The sequence below is a fragment of the Harpia harpyja genome, chromosome 2, assembly GCF_026419915.1.
Source record: "Harpia harpyja isolate bHarHar1 chromosome 2, bHarHar1 primary haplotype, whole genome shotgun sequence".
NCBI lineage: Eukaryota > Metazoa > Chordata > Aves > Accipitriformes > Accipitridae > Harpia > Harpia harpyja.
Window position 1 is genome coordinate 65537087 of NC_068941.1, and position 26519 is coordinate 65563605.

At 36.5% G+C, this 26519-nt stretch overlaps 1 protein-coding gene across 3 annotated transcripts in view; it reads left to right on the plus strand.

Annotated features, from left to right (window-relative positions):
* ARAP2 (ArfGAP with RhoGAP domain, ankyrin repeat and PH domain 2) overlaps positions 1–26519 on the plus strand; it is a 132682-nt gene that overhangs the window by 78175 nt on the left and 27988 nt on the right. For all 3 annotated transcript variants that reach the window (XM_052780283.1, XM_052780284.1, XM_052780285.1), the window contains exons 19-25: positions 2539–2702; positions 4739–4951; positions 7182–7287; positions 9750–9897; positions 10765–10833; positions 21480–21554; positions 22693–22810. In XM_052780283.1, the coding sequence (XP_052636243.1) occupies positions 2539–2702; positions 4739–4951; positions 7182–7287; positions 9750–9897; positions 10765–10833; positions 21480–21554; positions 22693–22810 (893 nt within the window). The remainder of the gene's footprint in view (positions 1–2538; positions 2703–4738; positions 4952–7181; positions 7288–9749; positions 9898–10764; positions 10834–21479; positions 21555–22692; positions 22811–26519) is intronic.

A 26519-nucleotide genomic window follows, 5' to 3' on the forward strand; every position in this document is an offset into this window, starting at 1 on the left:
AGTTTGGCTGAAAGTGTTAAAATTCGAAGGAATGCTTAAACTTCTTATTTGTACATTGTTGTATGTTTTAGTGATTTAAATGTATCCTAGGCGTGCTCGCTCTCTACCAAAAATACTGTGGTTTGAGATGAGCTTTCTAAGCCACTTCCACAGTAAATTGACTGAATTCTGAATTGTCTGGTACTGGTTTCATTTCCTTTTCTCCCTTCTCTTTTATGGTGTTGTAGTATATGCTGAAATTGTTTCTCTGACTTGTCTAGCTTTCTTAGGTGACTGCTCTGGAGACTTTTGACTAGGCGAAGTTAATAATTTTTTGGAAATTAATTAGTTGCCTTCCATGAAAAATGCAAGTTCTACAGTAGCAAGATTTTTCACATTTATACTTTTTACCAGCAACTTCTCTTTCGTGACTGTGTTGGTGCTCTAGGACTGCTATTTAAACAGATACCCCATTTTCTTTGTTAATTATTAAGTAACCTCTTCTTCTGTAATTTTAATTTAACTCAACAGCTTTTGAAATTTTAGAAAACAATGAGTGCATCATTTCTTGGTAGTTCCGATACCTTTTTTTTTTTTTTTTTTTTTTTTTTCTCTCATGTGATTCATTGAGGGCAAGATCCATAGAATACCAGCTGGTCTTTTTAACATAGTTCAGGTAATTCATATATCACAACAGTTGATTGACAGGCACATGATTTAGACTTTCATGTATCTGTGAAAAAATACAGATAAGTTTAAATTACCTTTGAAGTTCAATACACTACTGTATTTCCTCTGTCCTCCTCTAGTACCGATTCACTGATATACAGCAGTTGCCCTTTTCTTGTTTAGAAGTAATAATATTTTCACTTTACATATCATAATTCTTTAGATAACAAAAAATAACCTGTTGGGACTACCATTTATCCTTTTGCATAATACCTTAATGCGAATACTGCTGTTCTGAAGGGAAAATAAAACCACAGTACTATGCATACATGTGTGCATCTCTTGTGTTGGGAAGCACCATGAATGTTTTATAAATCATAGTCCTAACATCTGATGAACTGTGAATAATAGTACTAAAGGAATAGTGTAACATACACTGTCAGACTCTTTTCCATTTGGTTCAGACTTTTTCATTTCCTCTTATATATGGCTACAGCAATACCGGAGGATGTCAGTGTGATATGTTGTTTGGAAGCCATTGGTTGAGAGCCACCCATGGGCTGGATATCTGTTCTGACAGGTCTTCAGAAAATGCTTGAAAGTATTGAATTAGGCACACTCATTTTGCTGTAAAAAAAATTTGAGAGCTGTATGCAAATTGTTGATTTTTCTTAATGGAAGAGAGAGGCATGTGTGGTGGTTAATATGACTTTCGAAGTCATGAAGTAGAGACTTTTTAAAAAGAGGCTTCAGTAAGATGAAAAGTTTTAATGTCTTCTACTCTGCTGCTGAATGGCTAAGTCTGTATGGTGGATCCTGAGAATACTGCAGATCCTGGATCTGTGTGCGTACATTGATTGCATCCTCACTTCCTGTCGAGATAGGAATGCTAGAATGGAAATTTTCTAAAAGCAAAATTGAAAGATGCTAATTAAAGAAATTTGAAATGAAATATTCCATCATTATATAAAATGCGTTGGGTTTTTTCCTAAATAAAATAATCAACATGAATGTTTGTTTAGATTTTGATGGAAGTATTTTCATAGAAGTTCAGTAGAACATTTTAACTTTTCCTAATCAGCAAATAAATTGTCATTAAAGAAAATGAATCTCTTAAATTTCTTTAGTGGGAGACAAAGAGTATGTCTGTAGAAAAGTTTGCTTGCTATTTTAACACTTGAAACAGTCGTTTATTACATACATACACATGGGTGGACGTACACCCTTAAACTCTTCAATTTTGGAATTGTCTCTTAGAAGCTAGCTTGTCAGAGGTAAACAGAGATTACTGTAGCATGTTTAAATAATAAGATCAGAACAGGGCCATGCTTTGAGATAAACAGATAATTGAAGTGTTGCATTAACTTATTCTACCTCAACTCTTAGTTTTTTCATACATGTTCCTTAGCTCTGTGATTTTCTGAGGGTGATCATTTTGATAGATTTGAAGGAGGGAAGTTCAATGTCTCAGCTCCTCTACAGAAATGTGGGTGGGTGAGGAATAGAAAAGAAGGAAAGCTTTTTCCAGTATTGAAAGTTATCTCCAAATCTCTGTTTCCTGCTTAACTGTGACTTGGCCTTATGAATGCATAGTGTGGGAGCAAGATTGAAGAAGAGGAATTAAAATGTTGGTCAGGTCCTTTCAAAGGCCTGTGACAGTGTTTGTGGATCTTCTTTCATTTATTGTGACACTGCTAGTACAAATGTAGTTGGAAAAAACCAAGATGCCGTAACAATAGGCCACCACCACAGCTTTATGGGGTGGAAGGTGCCCTGATGTTTTATTCTAAGTATTTCTTATTTTTCATGGACATCTGCTGTGTTGCTGTAGTACAATAACATCAGTTTTCTTTTCCTTTCCTGCATTCAAAATATTTTTATACTTTTCAGAACTCTGTACATCCATGGCCATACGAAGCTGGATTTCATGGTCTGGTATACTGCAATTGAAAAAGCAGCAGGTACAGATGGTAATGCATTACAAGATCAGCAGCTCAGCAAAAATGATGTTCCTATAATAGTGAACAGCTGTATAGCATTTGTTACACAGTATGGTAAGTACAGTGGATTTTATTCAAACTAAGATCATTTGTATAATACCTAAGGCCCCACACCATCAGATCTTATTGAGTGAGTTTATATATTATCTAAAGTAAACCCATACCCCTCGTTAGCCTCACCACTCTTTGATGTGATGGTGAAGTACACTGCCACACATCTGAGAATGGGCAGTTTGGGGAAATACAACTTGTTAGATGCCCTTTATAGACACCTTCCTATTTTAGAAATTGACTTGTTTGCCTGATGTAGCTCAGCCTTGGGGTCCAGTGCCTTGGTGCAGAACACTTCAGCCCTGAAAATAAGCTGTGTGAACTAGGAAAGGCTATGGCCTGGACTGGTCAGCACATCTTCTGGGAAACTGATATTAACTGTGGAGCTGAGTTTGGTCTTAAGGCTGCTGTTTTTTCAGCATAATAACCTAAGGACATATAGTCAATTACTGCTTGTTTAAGTAAATTTTGCCAGTGTAACTTTCTGTAGCATTACATCATACGCAGATGATGTCTGTGTCCTTTTTACTACTGCAAATTCATCCGTTTTCTTGTGAAATGCTGAATGCGTATCAATGCTGTACAAATCTGTCTTCAGCAAAAATGTGTCTGTAACCTCCGTCAGTATGAGAGAGCCTAATTTATATTTCAGTGACCGAAGTTTAAGTGAATAACTTTTGAATATGGCAACACTGCATTATCGTCAATAATTGTGTCTGGGTTACAACTATTGCCTAAAAACAGGATGAAAAACATGTTTTTGCTAAATTATTTTTTAATCATTAGCAATAGGAATTATTCTAAGTATAGTTTACACTTTCATGCACTGAAATGTTAAAGCAGCGTAATTATGTCCGCCACTCAGAACAATCGCTCGTGTGTGTTCTAAATTAAAATTCAATTTCCTGCTGCCTTTTAAATAAGAAGTTAGATCTTTATTGAAAAATATATTTTTTTCAAGATCAGCATTACTGGGTGTTTAAATGCTCATGTGAAAGCTGAAGGAATTATTTGTATGCATTACCTGTATGCATACAAGTTTTTGTGTTATCATGGTAGAGGTTCTGTTTTCAGTTGTGGTCTACAGGTAACAGACACTATCGGGTCCCACAGCTGTTCCTGACAGTAACAACACAAAGGCAGTGCTTGTGGGCATTACAGGAAAAGTGAATTGCAAGAACATAAGACATGATTCCATAGGTTTTGACAGAGTGCTTAATTTGACAGGTACAGAAGAAAAGCAGGGTTTCGTATAAAATACAATTCAAGAAATGTGGGGAATGTGGGAAACACCTCTGCAAAGAGAAACAGGACTGCACATCTATGCCAAACTTCCAGGAGTTTAAAAAAAAAAAAAAAAAAGTTTTGGCTACTTTAATATGCAGTAATTGGAGGTAGTCTTGACTGTGTTTTAGACTATGAATTTTCTTTTAAGTTGGCTTTGGGCTTTGGTGGTGTTAGTTGTTAAATACAAGAATAGTGGCTGCCTGATGTCTTCCTGAACGTGAGAAAAATCAGAAAAAAGGGAATACTTTCTTCTAATCTTGAGGCTTTTAAGAGTGAAATGTTTCAGGTTGGATGAATAGAATCATACTTTACTGAGTCCTAAGCTGAGCTGATCAGTAGGGTAATAAAATAGTGGGAGTTTTGCTCATGAAAGCAGGTGCTTTTTATGTGTAATACAATAGCAGTCATCAGAACTTTTTTCCTTTACTGTGCCTTCTGAAACTATTATTTTAGGAAGTTCTGAAGAGATATGGGGATTTGAATTGCCTGTAAAGTATTCCTGAAATTGTGATCCCAGGCTTGCTTAATATTATGATGTGTATTTTTGCAAAGAGGTCTGGTTGGGTGTAAGCAGGCTTTGCAGTGTTTTTACTGACAAAGTGAGTATGTCCAAAAGGTCAGAGAGATTTTAGTAGGAGATATGATATGTTTGACAGCCAGATATGCTTTTCATATAATAACGTTTGGAATTTTTAAAAGAATACTTGATTTTACATTTGTTTATTTTTCTGTCCTGTATTTCTGTAACATAGGTTTAGGTAGCAAGCACATCTACCTTAAGAATGGCGATTCTTCCAATGTGGTTGAACTGCTGGAAAGCTTCAAAAAAGATGCAAGGAATGTTAAACTAAGAGCAGGAAAACATCAGCTTGAAGATGTGACTGATGTATTGAAGAGTTTTCTTTCTCAGATAGATGATGCACTTCTCACTAAAGAACTTTACCCATTCTGGATCTCTGCGTTAGGTAATGTATTCAGTAACACTCAATACAAGAAAGGTTGTATGTACATTTTCAGTATCAAATTTGAGGGGGTTGTTAATTACTTGCCCTGTGTCAACCTATGTTATTTGATAATTGGCAAAACAATTGTAGTGAGGAAGAAAAAATGTTTAGAGCTTGGCTGCAATATACTTAACGTTAATCAGAGATGATTTTATTGCCTTTAAGTGAACCAAAATAATAATAACAAATAGCGATGTTTCCTTGTAACAGTAGACCAGTATTGCACTGTGTTGTAGTTGGATCAGCCAAGGTAAGAAGTGATGATTAATATTTTACTGAAGCATTGATGGCAGAATTCAAGAAGTAGATAAATGTTAGAGTAGGAAAAAAGTGTGTACTCTGTCTTTTGACCATATGTAGAAGTTTATGCCACTTTTGAACTAATGTTAATGCTATCATCTGCATGATAGTTAAATGACAGTCTTGCTGCTTAAATTCTTCAAATATCTTTTATGAACATTCACACAAAGTTATGTATATTAACAATATAAACTTGTTACCAACAGTTACTTGTTTTTTGTGTCCTTAGAAATATTGATTTAATTTGAAAGAAAAATTAAGTAACTTCAACCCAAACTGGAACTTACATATTTAAAACATGAGGATGTGTGTCTATATGGTTGAAAACAGAACCACGAGATTACTAATAAATTACTCATTACATAAATTGTGATGTTTTTTATAGTGTTCATACAAACCAGCTATGTTTCTATTGGTTTCTATATTGCAGTATTTACAGACTGCAAGAAAGAAACTCTTTCCATCCAAAACTGTGCCATAAAATTGCAGATGATGCATAGCAATAAGAGATGCACAGGAAAAGCTAAGACAGAACAGTAATTTCTGCATTAATGCATTGAAATCATATAGGCTTGCTTAGTGTGGTGAGTTTTGTCTTTAAAAAAGATATTAAAAGCATATTTCTCTCTGATTTTGCTTAAGTTCAAACTTACGGAAGTTGCTTTAATGTGAACCACTAGAAATTTGGGAAATTCAAGTATCAATATTACACATTTTTTAACTTTAACCTCAATTTGAACAAACTAGAGGAAAGAATATTAAGAATTTATTCACTTACCACAAGATTGATCTGATCTTATCATAAGTCAAAAAAAAGTTGTATCGGTAGCAGTTTAGATTTAGGTTAGCTCTTTTGTGAATAGAGGTGTTACATAATGGTGTTACAGTGATTTAACTTCCTGATTTTTACGCGGGGTTAAAATTCTGCTTCAGTTTTACAGCAGAGAATCCTGTCCTGTTATAATTAAGTGACACTGAAAGTACTTGTGGGAAGACTAAAACACTCAGGAAGATCTAGTAGAAGACCTTTAAACTGTTTTTTTTGTTTGTTTATTTTTTCTTCCAATTACCAAAGAAGTCATAACACAGTGCAGTAGTTAGTGGAGAGTGCTAGCAATCAGCTGGAAGAGATGAGAGTTCTTATGTGCTTTTTCTTTTCAGAAACTTGAGCGAAGCAAGGGACTGAGAAGAAAAAGCTAAATAAATAAAATTTACATTAACTTTGCTCATGCCCTGAGCAGGATTATGCTCTGTAGTATCTATGCAGCACAGGGAGGCAGGCTTAACTTGAAGGTAGAGAGCTGTGACTGTCTCATACTGCGATTCCGAAGACTGGAAGTCCTCTCATCGGCTCTGCCACTGTCCAGCTATGTAACTTTGTACAACTTATTCACCACTCCTTCCCCTTTGCTCTTCTCTTACCAGTCTTATATATTTGGATCTTTAAACTACTTTGGGCCTTGAGACACTTTACCAATAAAAATTAAAAAGATGAAAAGGTCTTTTCCTTTCTCATCTCTGGGAACTCTTAGAAGTACATTTGCACATGTGTATACACGGATGCACTCACACATATACACACACAAACTACAGGCTAAACAACCTTTGAGAAGAAAAACAATTGCTATCCTGGGATTTAGTCTTAAACTGTAGCAAATGGCGCTTGAATATAGAACTGTCCTTCTTTATTGCTGATACTGTTTCCCTGAACTGGTGTACAATAATAGACTTTGTTAATAGTAGATTGTCAGTATTGCCTTTATGAAGAAGAGGTTGATTGGGTAAATTGTAATTTTAAATGACTAGGTGATGCCAATATAGTTAATGAGAACTGCTGTTGATTTTTAGTGTGCATTGTTATTAACGCTCAATGATTATTATTTTCCGGCAGATACACAGAATGAAAAGGAGCGCGTGAGGAAGTATGGAGCTTTTATTCGGACGCTTCCACCAGTCAATAGGGCAACTTTGGCTGCTTTAATTGAACATCTTTACAGGTCAATGCAAATGATGCACTGTAGCAGAGAAATTCTTGTAATGTGTTCTCAGTATAACTCTACCATAGATGAAATGTGGCTTGTTTCATTAACTAGTAAGCATCAAAAGGTTACCTAGTTGTGGCGATTAATTATATTTGATTCCTTTTAATTTATAATGTGTTTTTTCTTTGGTTGTATTTTTAGCAGTAGGTATCCATAAATATTAATGGGATGGAACAGCCTTACAGCGAGAGGGCTGCCAGTGTATGTGTCCAAGTAGGGTAATTTTTGAGGTAGCTTCTTTATACAAGCTCATTTTACCCCAGTCTGCTAGTCTTCCAGAGGATTATTGCAAATGGTTCTTGAAATTAAAAGACTTTTCAGGGAAAATGTCCTTCTCCACAATCTGTATTGCACTTAATAACTTTGAGAATTAGCTACCCTTTCTGTTTTTCATCAATGCTTCATTTTGCAGCTGAGGTAGCGGTAGACAATATCCAAAATATAAACTTGTTTAAGCAACAAAGGTCATGTCTTATTCCTAGATCAAATAAGCAGCAGCAAATGTATAAAAAATGTGTGACTTGGTGTCCTGGTTTCGGCTGGGATAGATTTAATTTTCTTTCTAGTAGCTGGTATAGTGTTATATCTTGGATTCAGTATGAGGAGAATGTTGATAACACACTGATGTTTTCAGTTGTTGCTGAGTAGTGTTTAGACTAAGTCAAGGATTTTTCAGCTTCTCGTGACCAGCCAGCGAGAAAGCTGGAGGGGCACAAGAAGTTGGGAGGGGACACAGCCAGGGCAGCTTACCCAAACTGGCCAACAGGGTATTCCATACCATGTGATGTCATGCCCCGTATATAAACTGGGGGGAGTTGGCCAGGAGGGATGGATCACTGCTCAGGAGCAAATTGTGCATCAGTTGGCCAGTGGTGAGCAATTGCATTGTGCATCACTTGTTTTGTATATTCCAATCCTTTTATTATTATTGTCATTTTATTACTGTTGTTATTATCATTATTAGTTTCTTCCTTTCTGTTCTATTAAACTGTTCTTATCTCAACCCACAAGTTTTCCTTTTTTTCCCTAATTCTCTCCCCCATCCCACTGGGGGTGGGGGGAGTGATTGAGCAGCTGCATAGTGCTTAGTTGCTGGCTGGGGTTAAACCACAACACTTGGATGATTCTGCAGTGTCATGGTTAAATATATATTATCTATTGAACAAGTCAGATTATGTTCCTGGTAAATTGTAGTGAGTAGAGAATGTGTAGAACCTTTTCTGTACAGGATGTTGTGTTCAGAAATTACATTACATAGCCAGGTCCATAGCAGATGTCCTTTAAAAACTATTTATGTGATTATTAAATTGATTGGTGCCATTGTTGGGATAAAGGTTATAGTAAGTATTGTGTTTAACGATGTTTCTAAGCATATCCAGTTCAGATATATTAATATGCTGTTATATCTGTTCTGAAAGTAGTTTGAATTCGTGTGTAACAGCCAGAATTCTGTGTGATACTTCGAAGTGTTTGATTCTAAAAGAGGATACATGATGTAAACAACAGAATTGATATGAAAACTTTACCATAACTGTAGAAACTAAGAAGGATCTAATTTCTTTCCACTTTTTTTTTCATCTTAGATCATAAGTTTGTAGGATATACTTATGTAACTTAATATAGTGAAGCTGTAATTAGCATTGTTGCAGCCTCACCCCGAGTACTGTGTGCAGTTCTGGGCCCCACAATTTAAGAAAGGTGCTAAGATCCTTGAATGCATCCAGAGGAGGGCAGCAAAGCTGGTGAAAGGCCTGGAAGAAATGTCCTATGGGGAGTAGCTAAAGACTTTGGGCTTGTCTGGTTTGGAGAAAAGGAGGCTGAGGGACGACCTCATGGCTTTGTACATCGTCCTGAGGAGGAGAAGTGGAGAGGGGAGGTGCTGAGCACTTTTCCCTGGGATCCAGTGATAGGACATGTGGGAATGGTTCAAAGCTGCACCTGGGGAGGTTCAGACTTAATATTAGGAAACATTTCTTTACCAAGAGGGTGGCCAAATACTTGAACAGGCTTCCTAGAGAGGTGGTCGATGCTCCAAGCCTGTCTGTGTTTAAGAGGCATTTAGACAATGCCCTTAATAACATTCTTCAACTTTTGGTCAGCCCTTAAATGATCAGGCAGTTGGACTAGATGATTGTTGTAAGTCCCTTCCAACTGAACTATTCTATTTTTATTCTGTTCTAAATAATTTTGATATCACTTGAGATGGAGATAGAAAGTATAAGTTTTCATTTCCGTAATGAGATGTGAGGTAAAGAATATAAAGAAACAAATATAAAAAGAAATAAATAATATTAGATTTTTTCATTGCATTTAATGTAGTTATTCTTTTTGAAAAGCACTGCATATTCTGTAGAGGAGCCTAAGACAATTAAAGGAGCAATGAAACCTTCTAAATATGTTTATTTTTCCTTCAACAGGGTGCAGAAGTGTTCTGAAACCAATCATATGAACCCTCACAATCTAGCCATGGTGTTTTCCTCATGCTTATTTCAAACTAAGGGTCAAACTAGTGAAGAAGTCAATGTAATTGAAGATCTAATTAAAAATTATGTGCAACTTTTTGATGTAGGTATCTTTATATAAAGTGTCCTAATTGCTCAGCTGTTAGACATGCTAAAATATAGAAGTCTTTTTAAAGATGATCTTGCTATTAGTTACACTGCCTGAGGATTTGCAGGGTTTTGAACTCTTAATTCAGTGGACATTGGTTTTTGTCTGCTTTAAATTTTATTTCCCAGCTAGCTTAGTCTGTGTAGGAAAGACTGTATTTATAGGGTTGCTGTGATCTCCTGTTTTCCAAAACGGTGCACATTCTTCTTGCTTGACACCAGCATACCAATTTTAAGAAAACATTAAGATTATGACTATTGAAAATAATACTTCTATGCAGATTTTATGGGCCTGATCAGAACTGAAGCATGGAAGAATTCTGTGTTCTTAGTCTCTGAGCTGTGGTTACAATAAAGACTAGAGCAAGTGTTTGGTTCCTTAGGCCTAGAAAGAACATTAAATCCAACTGGGTAGAAAAGATACTACTAGCAGCAGTTCGTATTAGCCGTTTTGGTTTAGAGTTTACTGTGCCACTATAACATTGTTTGGCAGTTTTTCTTGGAGTCCTCTCTTCTAATATGTATTTGGTAAAGTTTATAGTAACGAATCCCATCAATGAAGTGCTGTTACTGACTGATAGAATATTTTGCATAGCTGCTTCTATAAGAACGCAATTAACACTATGGTTAATTGTAACAATATTTATTATTGTTGCATTATTATTAATTATTTACTAATTTTAGATGTAAGCATTGCTCTATATTTATATCTGTATTTATCTTAGTTTATTATATTAAATTAGTGTTTGCTAGTTTATGTTGTAATTTTTATACTAGCTCCCTTATACTTATTAATTGATCAAAAATGATCCATTTTAAACAGATAAATGAAGACCAGGTCAAACAAATGGATATAGAGAACAGCTTTATTACCAGGTGGAAAGACACTCAGGTAAGTGGGAAATATCAACTGGTACGAAAACAATTTTACCAAAGACTATTTTGTTGTTTACAGGTTTTTATACCTAGATTTCTAAATGTAAATTACTGAGTTTGTATAGTGACCAGTGTTTTTTACGGCGCTGAGGGAAATAAAATTAAATAAAAGAGGAGGCATAAACTGATAAAGGAAAGCAGTTCTGTGTAAAGCATACTGTGGAATTGTGTTCTGGCCTGAGCACTGGGATAACGTACAGGTTGTTACATGCTTTTACTATACTTCATAAATTGTACTAGAAGGAAATGGTCAACATTTGCAAGTGTGAAAGTGATGACCTGTCCTTTTTTAATTTTAAACATGCATATTAAGTACCTTCAAGTGTATATTAATACTTTTATTATTTCATAAGCTTTGGGTATACGTGGTCCCTCTTCATTAGAGTTTCACTATCCCTTTGAGTTTAAAGCGTCCGAATCTTTAGCCGCATCCTGTTTTGTGACCATTTTTAGAACCCCAAACCACAAACATTATTTGGGGAAGCTTCAGACACATACTAACAGTCAAACTGAACTTCAGGATACAATATAAGAAAATGGGAGATCTTATGCCACTTATTATCATCTTGAGTTCCAGTCTACCTGTAACAACTTTTGAATAGCTTCAGAGTGGTAAGAAACAGCAAAGTGACAGCATGTTTCACTGTCTGAATGGTATTTTTGTACAGTCCTAATTAAAGCAAAAATTGGTAAGTTTCATAACACTACCAAGGTGGTTGAATTAAGAAGGGTAAAAGGAAATGCAAGGAGCTTAAAAGCTTTTTCGGAAATCTAAAGTAGTGGAGGAGAAGCTTTGAGCGGTTTTGGAGCTTATAGGGCTTTAGAAACTAAGCTAGCAGAAAAAAAAAATCTATAATGCTTTGTCTGTTGCTTGCCTTCCGCCTTCCAGCAACAGTTTTGTGGTACCTTGGAAGCCATCATTAAGAAGACAGGGTCTTGCAAATACATGTTGAAATTGTATGTTCTGTGAATTGCTATCTAGAGTCTTACTTTTATCTCATATTCCCTTATTGTCTGGGTCAGAGTGGCATGAAGCTTTCTGACCATAATGACCTACTGTGAATGTGCATATAGAAGGTAGAATGCCTATTTCCTCCTTTTGGTGCCCAGTGGGGAGTGACCAAGTCACTGGGAAGCAATTTAAAGTTTATTTCTAGTGTCTATCTTGCAGAATGGAAACATCTGCCTTCTGGCAACCCCCCCCCCCCCCCCCCCGATTTGATATCCCTAAGAGCATTCTGCAAGGCAGGGGTTGAAGTATCTTTAATGGAACTTATTAATTCTGGGGACCATGAAAAGGACCTTATTGAGATTAGAGAATAAAATTTTGAAGCCTGAGACAGTGAAAATGCATAGACTTTTAAATACATTCTTTTCTGTGGTTTTAGAACCAAAAAAATGCATGTTACAGCTGGTTACACTATTAACATTTTCCAAGCGACTCTGGGAAGCTGTGATGGTTAAATATTTGTAATACCTTCTGGAAAAATTAGGGGGATATGAGAGGAGTTTCATGAATAGAGAAGGAGGTAGTGGAATCATTTTGATTAGATAGGGAGGAAGAAGAGAAAGGAAACTGAAAGGCTGTTGATGGATTGAATAACACACTAGCAACTGCTGTCTAGGTAGGTTTGTCTAAAACTGAAGCTGTGAGGAATATAGAGAAGACCCAAATAAAATGGTTTTGTTCTGTATTTTTTCCACCCCAGATACCACTACTAAATGACCTTTATGAGGTATTATATTTACAAGAAAAAGAGACTTGCTTTTTGTTCTTTAAAATAAAAGCCTAGGCTTTCTAAAATTGTTAAGATTTTTATTAAAAAGCTTCCAGCACCTGAAAAGCTAGTCTTCCACATTATAAACTTTATAATCAAACTGGAACCTTGATGAATAATTGGGCCTGTTTGGACTGGTTTCCCTGGGACTCTCCAGATTGTTGGGAGGCAGAATTATAGAAAGATTGAACTGGGATTTTAACTGTTCTTATTTTGCTTGCAGCAAAGTCTCTAGCATTAATAATCAGCTTTCTAAACTGATGGTTACACCTACTGTGTTAACAGACTCTGGCTTGATTCTCATAACACACATGGCTAAGCTTTAAATTCTTTACAAAAAATAGTAATACCACTTTAACCTTAAAAATGACACAAAATCTGCTACCTAATCACAGAATTATCATAGAATCATACAATATCTCAGGTTGGAAGGGACTCATAAGGATCAACCAGTCCCAATTCCCTGCTCCTCGCAGGACTACCAAAAAGTAAACCATATGACTAAAAGCGTCGTCCAGATGCTTCTTGAACTCTGGCAGGCGTGGTGCTGTGACCACTTCCCTGGGGAGCCTGTTCCAGTGTGCGACCACTCTCTCAGTGAAGAACCTTTTCCTAATGGCCAATCTGAGCTTCCTCTGATGCAGCTTTATTCTAGTTGTCTAGGTTGGAAGGAACCTGTTGAGATCATCTAGTCTGATTACACTGCTGCTCAAGCATGGCTTCTTAGAGCAGGTTGCCTAGGACTGTGTCCTGTCAGATTGTGAATATCTCCAAGGATGGAACCTCTCTGAGCAACCTCTTCCAGTGTTTGCCCACCCTCACAGTATAATTGTTTTCTTGTGTTCAGATTGAATTTTGCGTGGTTTTAATTTGTGCTCATTGTGACGTGCGGAAACACACTCCACAATCAGTGAGATTGTAAAGTAGGTATGTTCATTCAGCGCTGGGCTGCACGGGGGGTAGTCCCACCAAAGTCGTGCGTGCCTGACTCGGCAGTTTGCTTTAAATTTATACAGTCAAGTGTTACATATACATAGAGTTTCGCAATATGCCTATACATAGGCATGACCTATCCCTGCTTCATATTAAAATTAGGTCCAGGAAGTCATTTCCATAGTCTCCTCTCAACTGCGCTTGCGCAGTGCCTCCTTATGGTGGTCATCTGGTGGTCGTGAAGATGAAGGCTGTATGTCTTCTTCGCAGTGAACTCTTAACCTTCTGTCCCTGCGCAGACTCAGTTGCTCCTTGGCATTTATCCAAATCACAAGGCCGGTCTTGGCTGGTTCTTGGGGTTGACTTCTGTTTCTTATCAGGGACTATCTCCTGCCCCAGCCAGCCTCAACAATGCAAACGTTAAACATCACTTCTCATCCCCTTGGGCCATGTCTACCTCTATTGAAATTTCTTTAACTTCATTATAAGCTAGATAATTATTAAACAGTTCCTATCTACATCCATGTATCTACTGTATCTACTAAGGTTCCTTTGGCTCCCTGTCTCAATTGCCTCTTGCCATGTCGCTGAGAAGAGTATCTCAGTTTTCTTCATTCTCTCCCATCAGATATTTGTACATGTTGATAAGATTCCCCCTCAAGCCTTCTCTTCTGCAGGCTGAACAGTCTCAACTCTTTTAGCTTCTTCTTATATGAAAGATGCTACAGTCCCTTCATCATCTTGGTGATTCTTCACTGGACTCTCTCCAGTAGTACCATATCTTTCTTGTACTGAGGAGCCCAGCAGTGGACACAGTACTCCAGGTGTGGCCTCACCAGTGCTGAATAGAAGGGAAGAATCACCTCTCTCAACCCGCTGATAGTGCTTTGCCTAATGTAGCCCAGGGAGGCAGTTGGCATTCTTTTCTATGAGGGCACATTGTTGGCTCATGATCAGCTGCATGTATACTAGGTCATCAAGGTCCTTCTCGGCAAAGCTGCTTTCCAGCTGGTCATCCCCCAGTATGTACTGATACCTGGGATTACTCCTCCCAAGGTGCAAGACTTGGATTTCCCCTTGTTGAACTTCATGGGGTTCCTGTCTGCCCAGTTCTCCAGCCTGTTGAGGTCCTTGTGAATGTATCAACCACTCCTCTGAGTTTAGTATCATCTGCAAACTTCTTGAGGATGTGCTCTGTCCCATTATCCAGGTCATTGATGAAGATTAATGGTCTCCATGCTGTTCAGCCAGTTTTCAATCCATATTACTGTCTCCTTACCTAATCTGTATTTTGTGAGCTTGTCGATGATGATGCTATGGGAGATACTGTCGAAGACTTTACTAAAACTGAGGTAAACAACATCTGCTGCTATCTTTTCGTCCACAAGTATCCTCATTGTAGAGGACTATTGGTTTGGTTAAGCTTAATTTCCCCTTTGTAAATCCATGCTGACTAATCCCAATCACCTTGTTCTCATTCATATGTTTGGAAATGCTTTCCAGGAGGTTTTTCTCCATTACCTTCCCAGGAACTGAGGTGACGTTGACCAGCCTGTAGCTCCCCAGATCTTCTTTCTTGCCCTTCTTGAAGATGGGATCAATACTTGTGCTCTTCCAGTCTTTGGGAACCTCTCCCAGTCATCATGACTCTTCAGAGATAATTGAGACTGACTTTACAGTGACATCAGTGAGATTCCTCAGCACTCGTGGGTACTACTTGTCAGGCTCCATGGACTTATGTACATCTAATTTATTTAAGTGCTCCTTAACCTGGTCTTCCTCCACTGAGGGTAATCTTCCTTGCTCCAGACCTCCCCTCTGGTTTCAGGGGCCTGGGATTTCTGAAAGTCAGTCTTACCAGTAAAGACTGAGACAAAGAAGGCATTGAGTACCTTGGCCTCTTCTGTGTCATTTGTCACCTGGTCGCCTGCCCTATTCAGCAGCGGGCCCATGTTTTCTATAGGCTCCCTTTTGCAGTTTATGTACCTGTAGAATCCTTTCCTGTTGCCCTTTGCATCCCTTGCAAACTTCAACTTGGGGTTGGCCTTGGTTTCTCTAACCTCATCCCTGCACATTGGGACAGAACCTCTGTGCTTTTCTTGGGTCACCTGCCCCTGCTTCCAGCTCTTCCACGCTTTCTTTGTTCATCTGAGTTCAGCCAGGAGCTCTTTGCTCATCCATCCAGGCCTTATAAATAGTAAGGGATGATTTGCAGTGCTTTATAGTACTTAAAATTTGGAAGGCAGCAGTGAAAGGGATTCTTATTTTATTAGGTAGTGTGCTACTGTCAAATTTGTTATCATTCATTCTTAACATATCGGTAGAAATGACTACTTTCAGTTTCAGAGAGAATTCTTGTTCAAGTAGAACTTACAAAATTGAAGAAAATGGCACTTCTCTCCCTTTAAACTAAAGTAGGAAGGGGCTAAAAAGAAGTGCATTAGAAATTGTATTTAAATGTATACATTTGAAAATCTATTTTTTTCATCCCATGGGAAAAAAAGTTTTCCAAAGAATGTGGTAAATAAGCGCTAAATACTTAGATATGATGTGTGAGAGAATCTCAGCTGGACTACAGAGTCTGCCTGCTGAGTCTCCTAGATACGACATGTCACTGATACTAAATTTCACTGAATCGTGTTACCACCTGGGTTTATCTGTAAATTTTTGCTGTATTCATTAAGTGCTTTCTCAGGTAATTTCCAGAGTAGCTGTTATACCACAGCTATGTTTTCCATCTCAGCGTTGCCTTTTTTTTTTTTTTTTCTTTTCTTCCCCTGGCAACTGGCCTTGTGTTTGTGTACCACGAAGAGTTGTGAAAGTCCAAAGGCCTCAGGTGCATGAGGGCTAACCTTACCTGAGGTGTAGAAGCACTCCTTAGCTTGCTCTCTGATCTTGGGACCCCAGCTGCTCAGGGCAGAGGCCTGACCAGGGTGTGCCCTGGTTCTTTCCAGGCCCATGCTGTTAGGTTTCTGGTGGCATGAACTCAGGCATTGCGTCATGGAAGGAACAGTATTTCCATTTAAGAATTTAGTGCAAGGCTCCTGGATCCCACATGTGCTGTTCTGTCCCAGATTAAGCACTTAAGTTATTTGTGAAATGGGTAGGGAAGGGAGACTTGGAGTCTTAACAGTCAACACACTGCATAAGAAGCCTACTGACCTAGCCTGTAGCTGGGATGCTGAAGGAAGGGAGCCTCTTAAATTCTCCCTTTCTTGCATGCCTGAACATGTGTGTGTCAGATGCTGATTCACAGACCCAAACCATCATCTTAAGATACTTTCTAAAGGAGAACTTGAACGTTTTCTTCCATTTTAATATGCAGATGAGGAATGAGGAGGCTAAATACTTCCTTGAGCAAGGTAAGGGCTGACCTGAATGCATTTTTCCTTCTCTTTACTTATCTGTGGTTACCATGTGGTACAGCTTTATAAGCTGCAGTGGAGTGTATTATTTCCTTTGTATCTGATTCCACCCCTTCACAATCCTTCCACAACTTTACAATCACCTGGAATAATTTAGAGCCTGTCTGTTATGGCACTGTCTTGGAAATGTGAATTCAAATTATTGGGTTTGGCAGTGCGTGCATTCAGAGTGTATCCTGGATGAGTTTAATGGTTAGATGGATTGAGCTCCTCGGCTTTACCAAGGTGCACCAGTCCTTAGTAAGAAAAGAAACTTTAGGTACCAAGAATGTTTTAATAGAAAAGGCTAATTTGTTGGGTACCCATGTACATGAGTGATTGTTTTGAGGATTGCTATTGGGAAATTAAACACAGAAAAATCTGTTTAGTCTTGTTTTGTGTTGTTCAAGACCTTACATGGCCAAACACTTTGGATTTCCATATGAACTGCTACATAAAGAAAGGAAAACGAGATCAGAAATGTCTGTGTGCTAGAAAATCTCAACGTGAAAAGGAGATGGGAAAATTGATTATTAATGAAAAACTATTGCAGTATAGTACCACCTTTTTCACTTTCTTCTAGAAATATTTTACTATTAAGACCTAATCAAATATTTTATGCTATATTATTTGTATTGTGTGGGCAAAATGGATTTGCACTATAAATTGTGTATATTGTTTTATGGATTTATTCTTTAATATAGACTTGAATGGCATAAAATGGAAAATAGTATACAGAATAATCTACTTCCCTGTTTCCCAAACAGGGCAATGATCTCAAAGCTGTAGTTGATGTTCTCCCTATAAAGAAAATAAGTAATGCAAAATTCCTAGAACAGACTTGGTCACTGGGGTATTTTAAAATTGCGTATCTGAAGTGATTCCAGATTCCTGCTTGGAAAACATGAATTCTTAATATTCAGTACATGTTTTCACAACCTGTTATGAGGAAAATAGTAACTGAGCTGCTGGATTTTATTAATTTATCTCCGTCAATACTGTATCTGAAGACATCATGGAATGCTGAGTTTGAGTTAGAAAATGGTTTCGGATCTTATCAAATCGTTGGTATCTTTACTCTGTATGGCATTTCCTGGAAAAAGAGCCACCAGAAGTCGAGATAGCAGATATGAACTCAGGAGACCTCAGTTGTCTGGGAGCACTTGCCCCAGAGATAGCAGCCTTTTTCTTTTAGCTTTCTAAACAAGCAATGGACATTGGAACAAGACTTCTACCATGGATGATAAATTGAAGTTTGAACTGCTTTTAAGGATAGGGACTTCATTCTCTCTGTTATGTGAGCCTATTACCCCTTGAATATAACAACTGGGGAGTGGAGTTCTCAAGATCCTGACTGTCATTTGTGGCAATTTGATTGTGACTGTGAACATTTTTCCCCTCTGAATTAAACTGTGGAACGTTTTTTGCCAGTTGCCAATTTTTCTGTAGCAGACATGATTAATGTAACTACTGTTTCAATTTAAAAATACCTTTTTTCTGAAACTGCATAAGTATGTAACATGTGAAATGCATGGATGTCTAATGCTGGGGACCACTTCAATGCAGAAGGGAGTAATTCTCATCAAAGATTGTGCACTTGCTGTTATTTCAAAGTATTTACTGCCTGAAGCCCACTGATTAAAGAAGCTTTTTCTAGGTGGTTACAAGGATGTTTTGAGATTTTATATATAGCTTTTTCTCTAGAAGAATTCAACATTTCCCTAACTATGCATGGTGTTGTCCACAGGTGGGGGAATACCTTAGAGCCAAACCCGGACTAACACTAAGTGCTTTTGAAAAAGATTGACCTTCCTCTTTGTTGTATTTTTACATTTATAATTTCTATCATGAGTATAAAGTGCAAATTACTCATGATTTTGGAAGACTAGATTGTATGGATAACTACACTTTATATTTTACCAGGCTTGGCCATATAAACTTCTTTTAAACTGCTGTTGTTAAGTCCAACTTAGCATTTGATGCTTTCATTAACACTATAAAAAGAATAACCAGACCCTAGCCATTTGTCATGAGCTGTATTTGCCAGTGCAGACCTGAAATGGGATAAACATTTTCAGAATAGGAACAGCGGTTAGTTAGAATGGTGTAGCTTTAACTTGATATCTTTCATTATTTCAGTGAAAGAAAAGGGTATGCTATGCTGAAACATTCTTTTTCAGCTGCTCTACTTCCTCTGTCAGTAGCTACCATCATTCAGCCTGTAAGCAGTTTCTGAGACAATGCATATGGAAGACTTGCATATGCAGACCATGTAGCATGGAGATTGGACTCAAGGCTCATGCAGGAGAGGTAGCTCTTTGGAACTTTTTTGGATGGGCTTCCAGTTACTGTTAAAACTGATGACATGGTGCAGATCGAGTGATGTAACAGCACGGGTGATTGGCAACTTAGACCTCAAGCAGCTGCAATTAAGAATTGTGCATAAGAATCCCTTCCATTTAACGTCTGATAGTGTGACATTATTGCATCAAAACATGCGCATATTTGTGGGAAAATCGGTGGTGCGGATACCTAATACATTTGAGTATATAGGTTGCTATAGTAGTTTTATCTCTGGGCTGGTGATGCAGAGTGTTCAAAGAACAACTGAACCAAATTTCTGCTGAAGGCCTGGAAGTTCTCATGTCTTGAAATGTCACTGAAGTTCCGTTCCAGGTGGCACTTCATTAGCTGCTCTTCATTTTCTGTCCACCATATACTTAGGCCAGCTGTTTCTGTTTGCTGCTGTAATTTACATACATTTTCTCCATACGGTTGTTTACATGAGCCCAGTGGAAATCAAATGTCAGCTTCATTCTTATTTCCAACCTTTTTCTGTAATATCATCTGAAAAGCAAATTTTACAACTAAATGAGCTTTTTTGAGTCTGTACCACTATAATTAAGTAGCTTTCTTCAAAGTAGCTTTGTAATGTTTTTCCTCACAAATGTTTCCATTAGTTTTCTATTCTCAGAGGCTAAACTAACTTTAAAGTCACCGTTTTTCAGAATGTTAATGTTCTCTAAAATTGAGTTCTGCCATTTTTCTATAGAAATGTAGTTTTAGGTTCTGTAAATTAGTCAAAATGTATCTCAAAGCTCGCCTGTTGCTATCATTTTCTCCGTATCTTATTCTGTATGTGATGCAGCTTTTTTACTGTTCTTAAACTCTTCCTCTGTTTGTAGTAATATATAAATAAGTAGCATCACTATGAATAGTGTTCTGCAAATGAAGACACAAATTGTCATTCTTAATGTTAATTTGATTATTAAATCGGCTTATTAATAAAAGGGTACACCTCCTGAAAGGTCCAGTTTTCTGCCGTATTTTTTCTTCCTATGCTCTGATCATCACGATATATTTAGTTTTAGAAACTGGGATGAATTACAATCTTTTGACGATGCTTATGTCTATACCGCAAGGGAATTAGAGCAGGCAAGATGGGAGACATTTTTAACTGTAGAAAAGTAAAGTAATTTCTCATCCACAAAGATAATTTTATTGCCATAGATGAGCAAATCTAGTAACAATGGAAAATACTAAATTCCTTGTCATGAATCAGATTTTTCTCCTTGATCATAAAATTACTGACTTTCCAATTTCTTTGTAAGTTTCATATTGTTAGGCATTCTTAAATTATGTTTGTTGGTATTGAGTAATTAAACTATTATATATTATGTCATACATTTGTTTTACCATCTAATTTTTCCACGTTAGCATTGTATGTAAAGTTTAGCTATCTCTCCAACAAATTTGAAGAGCTATATTTAACAGAGGTTGATACCAGGAGCATTTGTTTTGATTCCTTTTTTTAAATTCTTAATGACACATTTTCATTGTGATTAATAATCATAAATGTAGTCTTTGTAGTAATGAATTTTGATTATCCAGATATGTACACATGGCTATATGACTGAAATATTCTCTTATTTGTAATTTTTCCTCTCATTTTTAACTAACTCATTTTAGTTTGGGGTTCCTGTCCTGTATTTTTTCATGGTTTTAAATTCTGGTCATCTGTTTTGGCTCTGAAGTGAGCCTGGCTAACCCCTAAATCAGAGTTATGGTTCTGGCTGTTTAAGATACTAAGGTACACTCATGTCTTAGACTTTGCAGTCTTAAGTGGAAATTTTAAATTTATATTTATTTCATGTCCTCTAGTTTTCCTGCTCTTGAATGGTATTTGTAACATGTGTTCATTTTGTTTGATATGATTCTGTTGGATTTAGTCAGGGTTTGCATTTTCCTCCTGAATTTGTGAATAGGGTTTTTTTTCCTTACACTAGTCAAATAAAAGTGAATGTAGTGCAGGTTTTCCCATTAGAGTCAACATTTGGACTATTTGTATAGATAAGTTGGTGGAAAAAAAAGTTTGAGTTCAGAAGGTTCTAGCACATCTACTAGATAATAATTGAACTTTCCCTATTTAAAAGTATATTTAAAATATTTTTAAGACAGTCTAATTTTTTTTAATTGTTTTGTTTTAGGTTTCCCAGGCTGGAGATTTGCTGATTGAAGTTTACGTGGAAAGAAAGGAGCCAGACTGTAGTATTATAATCAGGGTTAGTGTATACAAGTGATACAGTGTTTTTACTAAGCACTTTCTCATTAAGTATACCAAATTGATTTTCATACATGTTTTTATATAATTACATAATGAAAGTAAAAATGCATATCTATCACTATTCTTTTAAATATTTTTTTTTTTTAAATTTTCTGTGTTACCTAGATTTTGTAAAGACTGATTATTATGCATTTTTAAGGAGAATTTTATGATACAATTTTAAAGGAGAGACGTCCTCCTTTGGTTTTACTGCAGTATACAGTGGTATAATTTCTTGCAGCTCTGTGGGTGCAACACACAAAAACATTAACAAGTACACAGTGAATGCTGGTTTTATTTAATAGTACAAGGCCATTTAAATGACCTTCCTCCTGATTTTTCTTTTTGCCGGTGGCTATCTGTTTTCCTTGAGCGCTAAGAAGCCAAAGCTTGTTGCTTACTAGAATTGCGATTTTTCAGCCTGGTATCTGATAGTGTATTTTAAACACGCTTGTCTCCATGTAGTAGTGCTCTATTGTTTGGATGCTGAGGAAAAAAAAATTCATTTGTGTAATGACAAAGGACAGATATTGTTAAGAAGGAAGTAGAAAGTTTAGGGAAATGCGTTTTTTTTGTTTTTTTTTTTTTTAATGTTATACCTCTCTGTTTCTGTTTCCTTTCTGTTCTGTTCAGCATATGACTCTCAAACACTTAGTTTGTACATATATGTGGTATGTGGTATATGTAGATACACGCATACATACATACATGCATGCAAGACATGCTTTTTTTAATTGGAATAAAAAAATGGGAAATGCATTGCTAAAATAAAAAAATTGTACTTCTGTAATATTTACCTTCCCATACCGAAGAAAAAATATCAAAGCTTTTTTTCCCCCCCCCCTAATTTTTCAGAGAAAAGGAATTTCAAGTTACCAAGTTATCAGTCAGCTAAAAATTATAACTTTGATTTCATGGAACAAAATAAGGAAAGCATGCTGGATCCTGACAAATAATTTATGGGTTTCCAACTCAGTGTATCTGCTTTTTTTTTTTTTTTTTTTTTAAATGTCAATTGCAAGGAGGAAGATTTTGAAAAAATAAATCAGAAGTCGGTAATTGTAATATATTATAAACTGACTCAATTTGTATTACAGGTATCACCTTTGATGGAAGCAGAGGAGTTAACTAATGATGTTTTAGGAATCAAAAATATTATTCCCAACAAAGATGATATCTGGGCTGCTTTTGAAGTACTTGAAAATGGAGAACTAGGTTAGTGACATTTAAATTTATGGGTGTTCATCAAATTTTATTATTTTTATTTTTCAATACTTAACATAATCAAAAGCTTAGTTAAAGAGTTACTGAAAAGTTTATAGAAACAAAACAAAAATTAGCCTTTATGCCATTGTTTTACATTTGGTTACTGGGGCATCTGCATGATTTCTTTCTACGCTTTGCCAGAAATAATATGATGAATTGTTTTAAAATGCTTATAAATCAGGGTTTGAAAAAATGTTCTTTATATTACCCTGCTTCACAGTTCATTAGTCATCAGCTATAGAAAAGTAGGTCTTACCAATAAGTCTAAAAGAAGAAACTTATTTTCATTAGAATGTTAGCAGTTGATTTTATAAGGAATAATGTTTTTCAGAAAATGAAATGAGAAAATACATGTAATACTTCGGGAAAGGATCTTTTTTATTTAGTCAATTATTTTATGTGTGTGGATGAAAAAGGAGGCATAAAGTGTGTAATCCTGTGTTTATGGCAAGTGGCATTATGGTGTATGGAGCAGACTCTTGAAACATTTGTTTTAAATATAGTTCTGCTGCCAACGAGCAAATGTCACATGGTCAACAGTATTCATGAGCTGTAAAGAGGTTTTAACATTGGGAGTGCTTCATGCATGCTGGAGCTTGCACTTTATTATTGGAGATACTTAAAATAACATAAAGTAATAGAGATTTTTTTAAAATTAAAACATTGTATTTTGATGAATATTCACTAATGTCATCTGATTTTTGAAGAAGGGGGACAGAAATACGCTTTTAGTAAAAGGAACGTCTGTTTGCACTTCATTAGTAAGTTGCTGCTCTTATTTTCATGTTACAGAAGTGGACTGTGGATTAGTTTATTTCTGTAGTGAAGATACCTATTTTCAAGTTAAGGAAAAAGAAAAGTATAAAAAAATTGAGAAAACTAAGATTACTAAATATTCCAAGATTGTTTGAATAGGTTTTTTGTACTCAGTTTTCAGATGTGCTTACAATAATGTCTTCAAATTTACTAATATTCCTGATACATCAGTCTTGACCTTGGCAGTATCAGTAATGAGAATGGAAGTGCAGTCTCCCTTTTGACTTAAAATAAACGATCCTGATGGCTCTTTGCATTTTGCAGTCTTGTGGTGATGCTGTGTAGAGTTGTTACGAGTTCAATTCCAGATTCATAGATGTGGGTGTCAACTGACAAAGAATGCTAGCATCTGTTATCTTTAGAAGAGTCCTGATAACTCGTACAAGTACTGTAGAAATCCTGTTTCTTTGGACTGAGTAATGGAAAAATTTGAAGAGGGGATTTTATTTTCTTAAACTTGATATATAACACTTACAGGCAAATGAAAGCTAAACTAGATATGGCCAAGAGAACATAAAAGTAAGTACAAAAGATAGTTCCCACAGCAGCTTCTTGAGATATTTGGGTGCAACAACTAGTATTTTAGTGTGGGCTAGAAATGTCTGAGCTGATGACTATGGAAAATGAGCAAAATTAATCTTAGAGTGAGACACTACAGGCCCTATATAGGGCAATAAATATTGGCAAGGGATTAGAGTGTATCCCATTGAAACAAGAGTTTACAGTGGAAAGTAGAAATGGCATACAAGTGTTTTAAAACCAAAACAAACAAGCGAAAAACAAACTGAAGTCCTAATTCAGCACCTGGCTCCAATCAGTAGAGACTGTGTTGATGAAATGTCTGCTTCATGGACTCCTTTCTGGAAGAATCTGTACTTCAGAACAGGCAAACTGAATTAATAATGTTGAAAAATAAAAATAATGCATGTAGTAAGAGGCACTTAGGAAGACTTCTGTGGTGCTATGGCTGAATCTAGCAGATTTTCAAAAGACTGAAACATAGAGAAAATAACAGAGAAAAATAGTCCTGTTCGGTCTTTGGTCCAAAAGTGACACTAAAGAACTAAAAAACTACTTGAGTCTTTGCTGCTGTAAGTTGATCTTACTAGCATTATCTAACAATCGCCATTGAACATTATGTAATCTAAGGCATTTACAAATAAATTGAGATTATGACCTGTCATGACAGTAACAAAGCTTGCTTATTTGTTTCAAATGTACATTAATGATCACAGTGTCTTTCTGACAGAAATTAATTTTCTGCTTGTGTTCCTGCCCTGGTCTGGTACCTGTCCAGTGCGTGGTCATATTCAGTTTGTTACACTCAATCCTGAAGTTTTATGAGAGTTATTTTACTTTTTAAGATATACTGCCCTGAGAACGAACCCTGAGAAGGCAAGAAAATTAGAATCTTACATTTTTCTAAAAAGTAATTTTCTCCTGATAGTTAACGTTGTTTAGGGTGAAAATGACTGTTTTTGGATATTTACCAGCTTATGATGACCTAAGTAAAAGGGTAATTGGACGTATGTGTTGACTGCTTGCTGTTCAAAATACTAAAATTGCAATATTAAAAATCAACTAAATTATTTGCATATAGAAAAGTTGAAATAATTGATAATTTTATCTAACCTAATGCAGAATGTTCAATGCCATATGCTTTTACAAAATAGGGTGTATTTTTTTTTTTTTTTTGGTAATTTGTGCTTGATGGATAGTTTGTAAATGAGGTGTGTTGCCAGTAAAATAGCTAATGCATTTCAGCATGATGATTTATGTACCGTGTAATCCATGATGACAGATGGTCTTAAATGTAACTATAAATAAAACAGTAGGTGTTTACTCTGGGAGTGCTGGTGTTCTAGGAAGATGTGGTGATTTACCAGTGTTTCCTGCCTTTGATTTGTAAAGTTCTTCTCCTTAAAATGGATTTTTCTCTCTTGTACAAAGGCAACAAGTTGATTTAACTTTAACACATCAGAGTCCAGTTTCCCAAAAGTTGAAAAGAAATTTTAGAAGTTTGACCATTTAAAACAAAAGGGCCACAAGAAAGGGTGTTACAAAGTAGGGATCGAGCTGCTGTCTACAGAATGGTATTGTTGTTAAGCTGTTTTGTTGTCATGTCTGAATACTAAAATCTTTATATAAGCGGTATAACAAGTCTACAGGTAAAGTATTTTTTTTGCATCCCAAAGCAGCGGTAGTTTTTTCTGTTGCTTAAGTGTGTTATTTGTAGCTGCTGCTTTCTGAAGCTCTGGTGTTCAGGAAAACATGTTCTGCTTGAGTGTAGTGCTGGACAGTCCCAAAGCAGCTGTTGACATTTCATATTCATCTACCCTAGCAGAAATGAAAAATGAGATTATGGCGGCATGCTTTACCCTTCAGTACACAAGAGACACAGGGCTAGACTGCCTGACCCAACATGACAGTGTCACACAGTTGTGACTTTCCAGGAGCTGTACCCAGCTCCTCTCAAGGCCTGACCCACATAAGTTGGTATGCAAATGGGAACTCAGAACTTTTGGGGAAAAAAATCTCTCTTTGGAGATAAAATGACACTTGGATCCACTGGTCTAAGTTGTAGCCCGCAAAGCCATCGTTAAGGTTTTTGTGCTTTCATGAATTATAGTAGGTGCTTACTGCTGAGCAGGTGAAAGCCTTCAGGTGTGTATGTGTGGAGGAAGAATTAATGGAGAGGGAAACTGTACGGTCTCCCTCCATCCACATCAGCGTTGCCTTGTATCATACCTCAGTCTGTGTTGCAGTAAATGTCACACTCAGATTTGTGCTGGATCTGGTAATGCAGATTTAGGGACTATTTGCAAGATCTTCCCTACTTTCA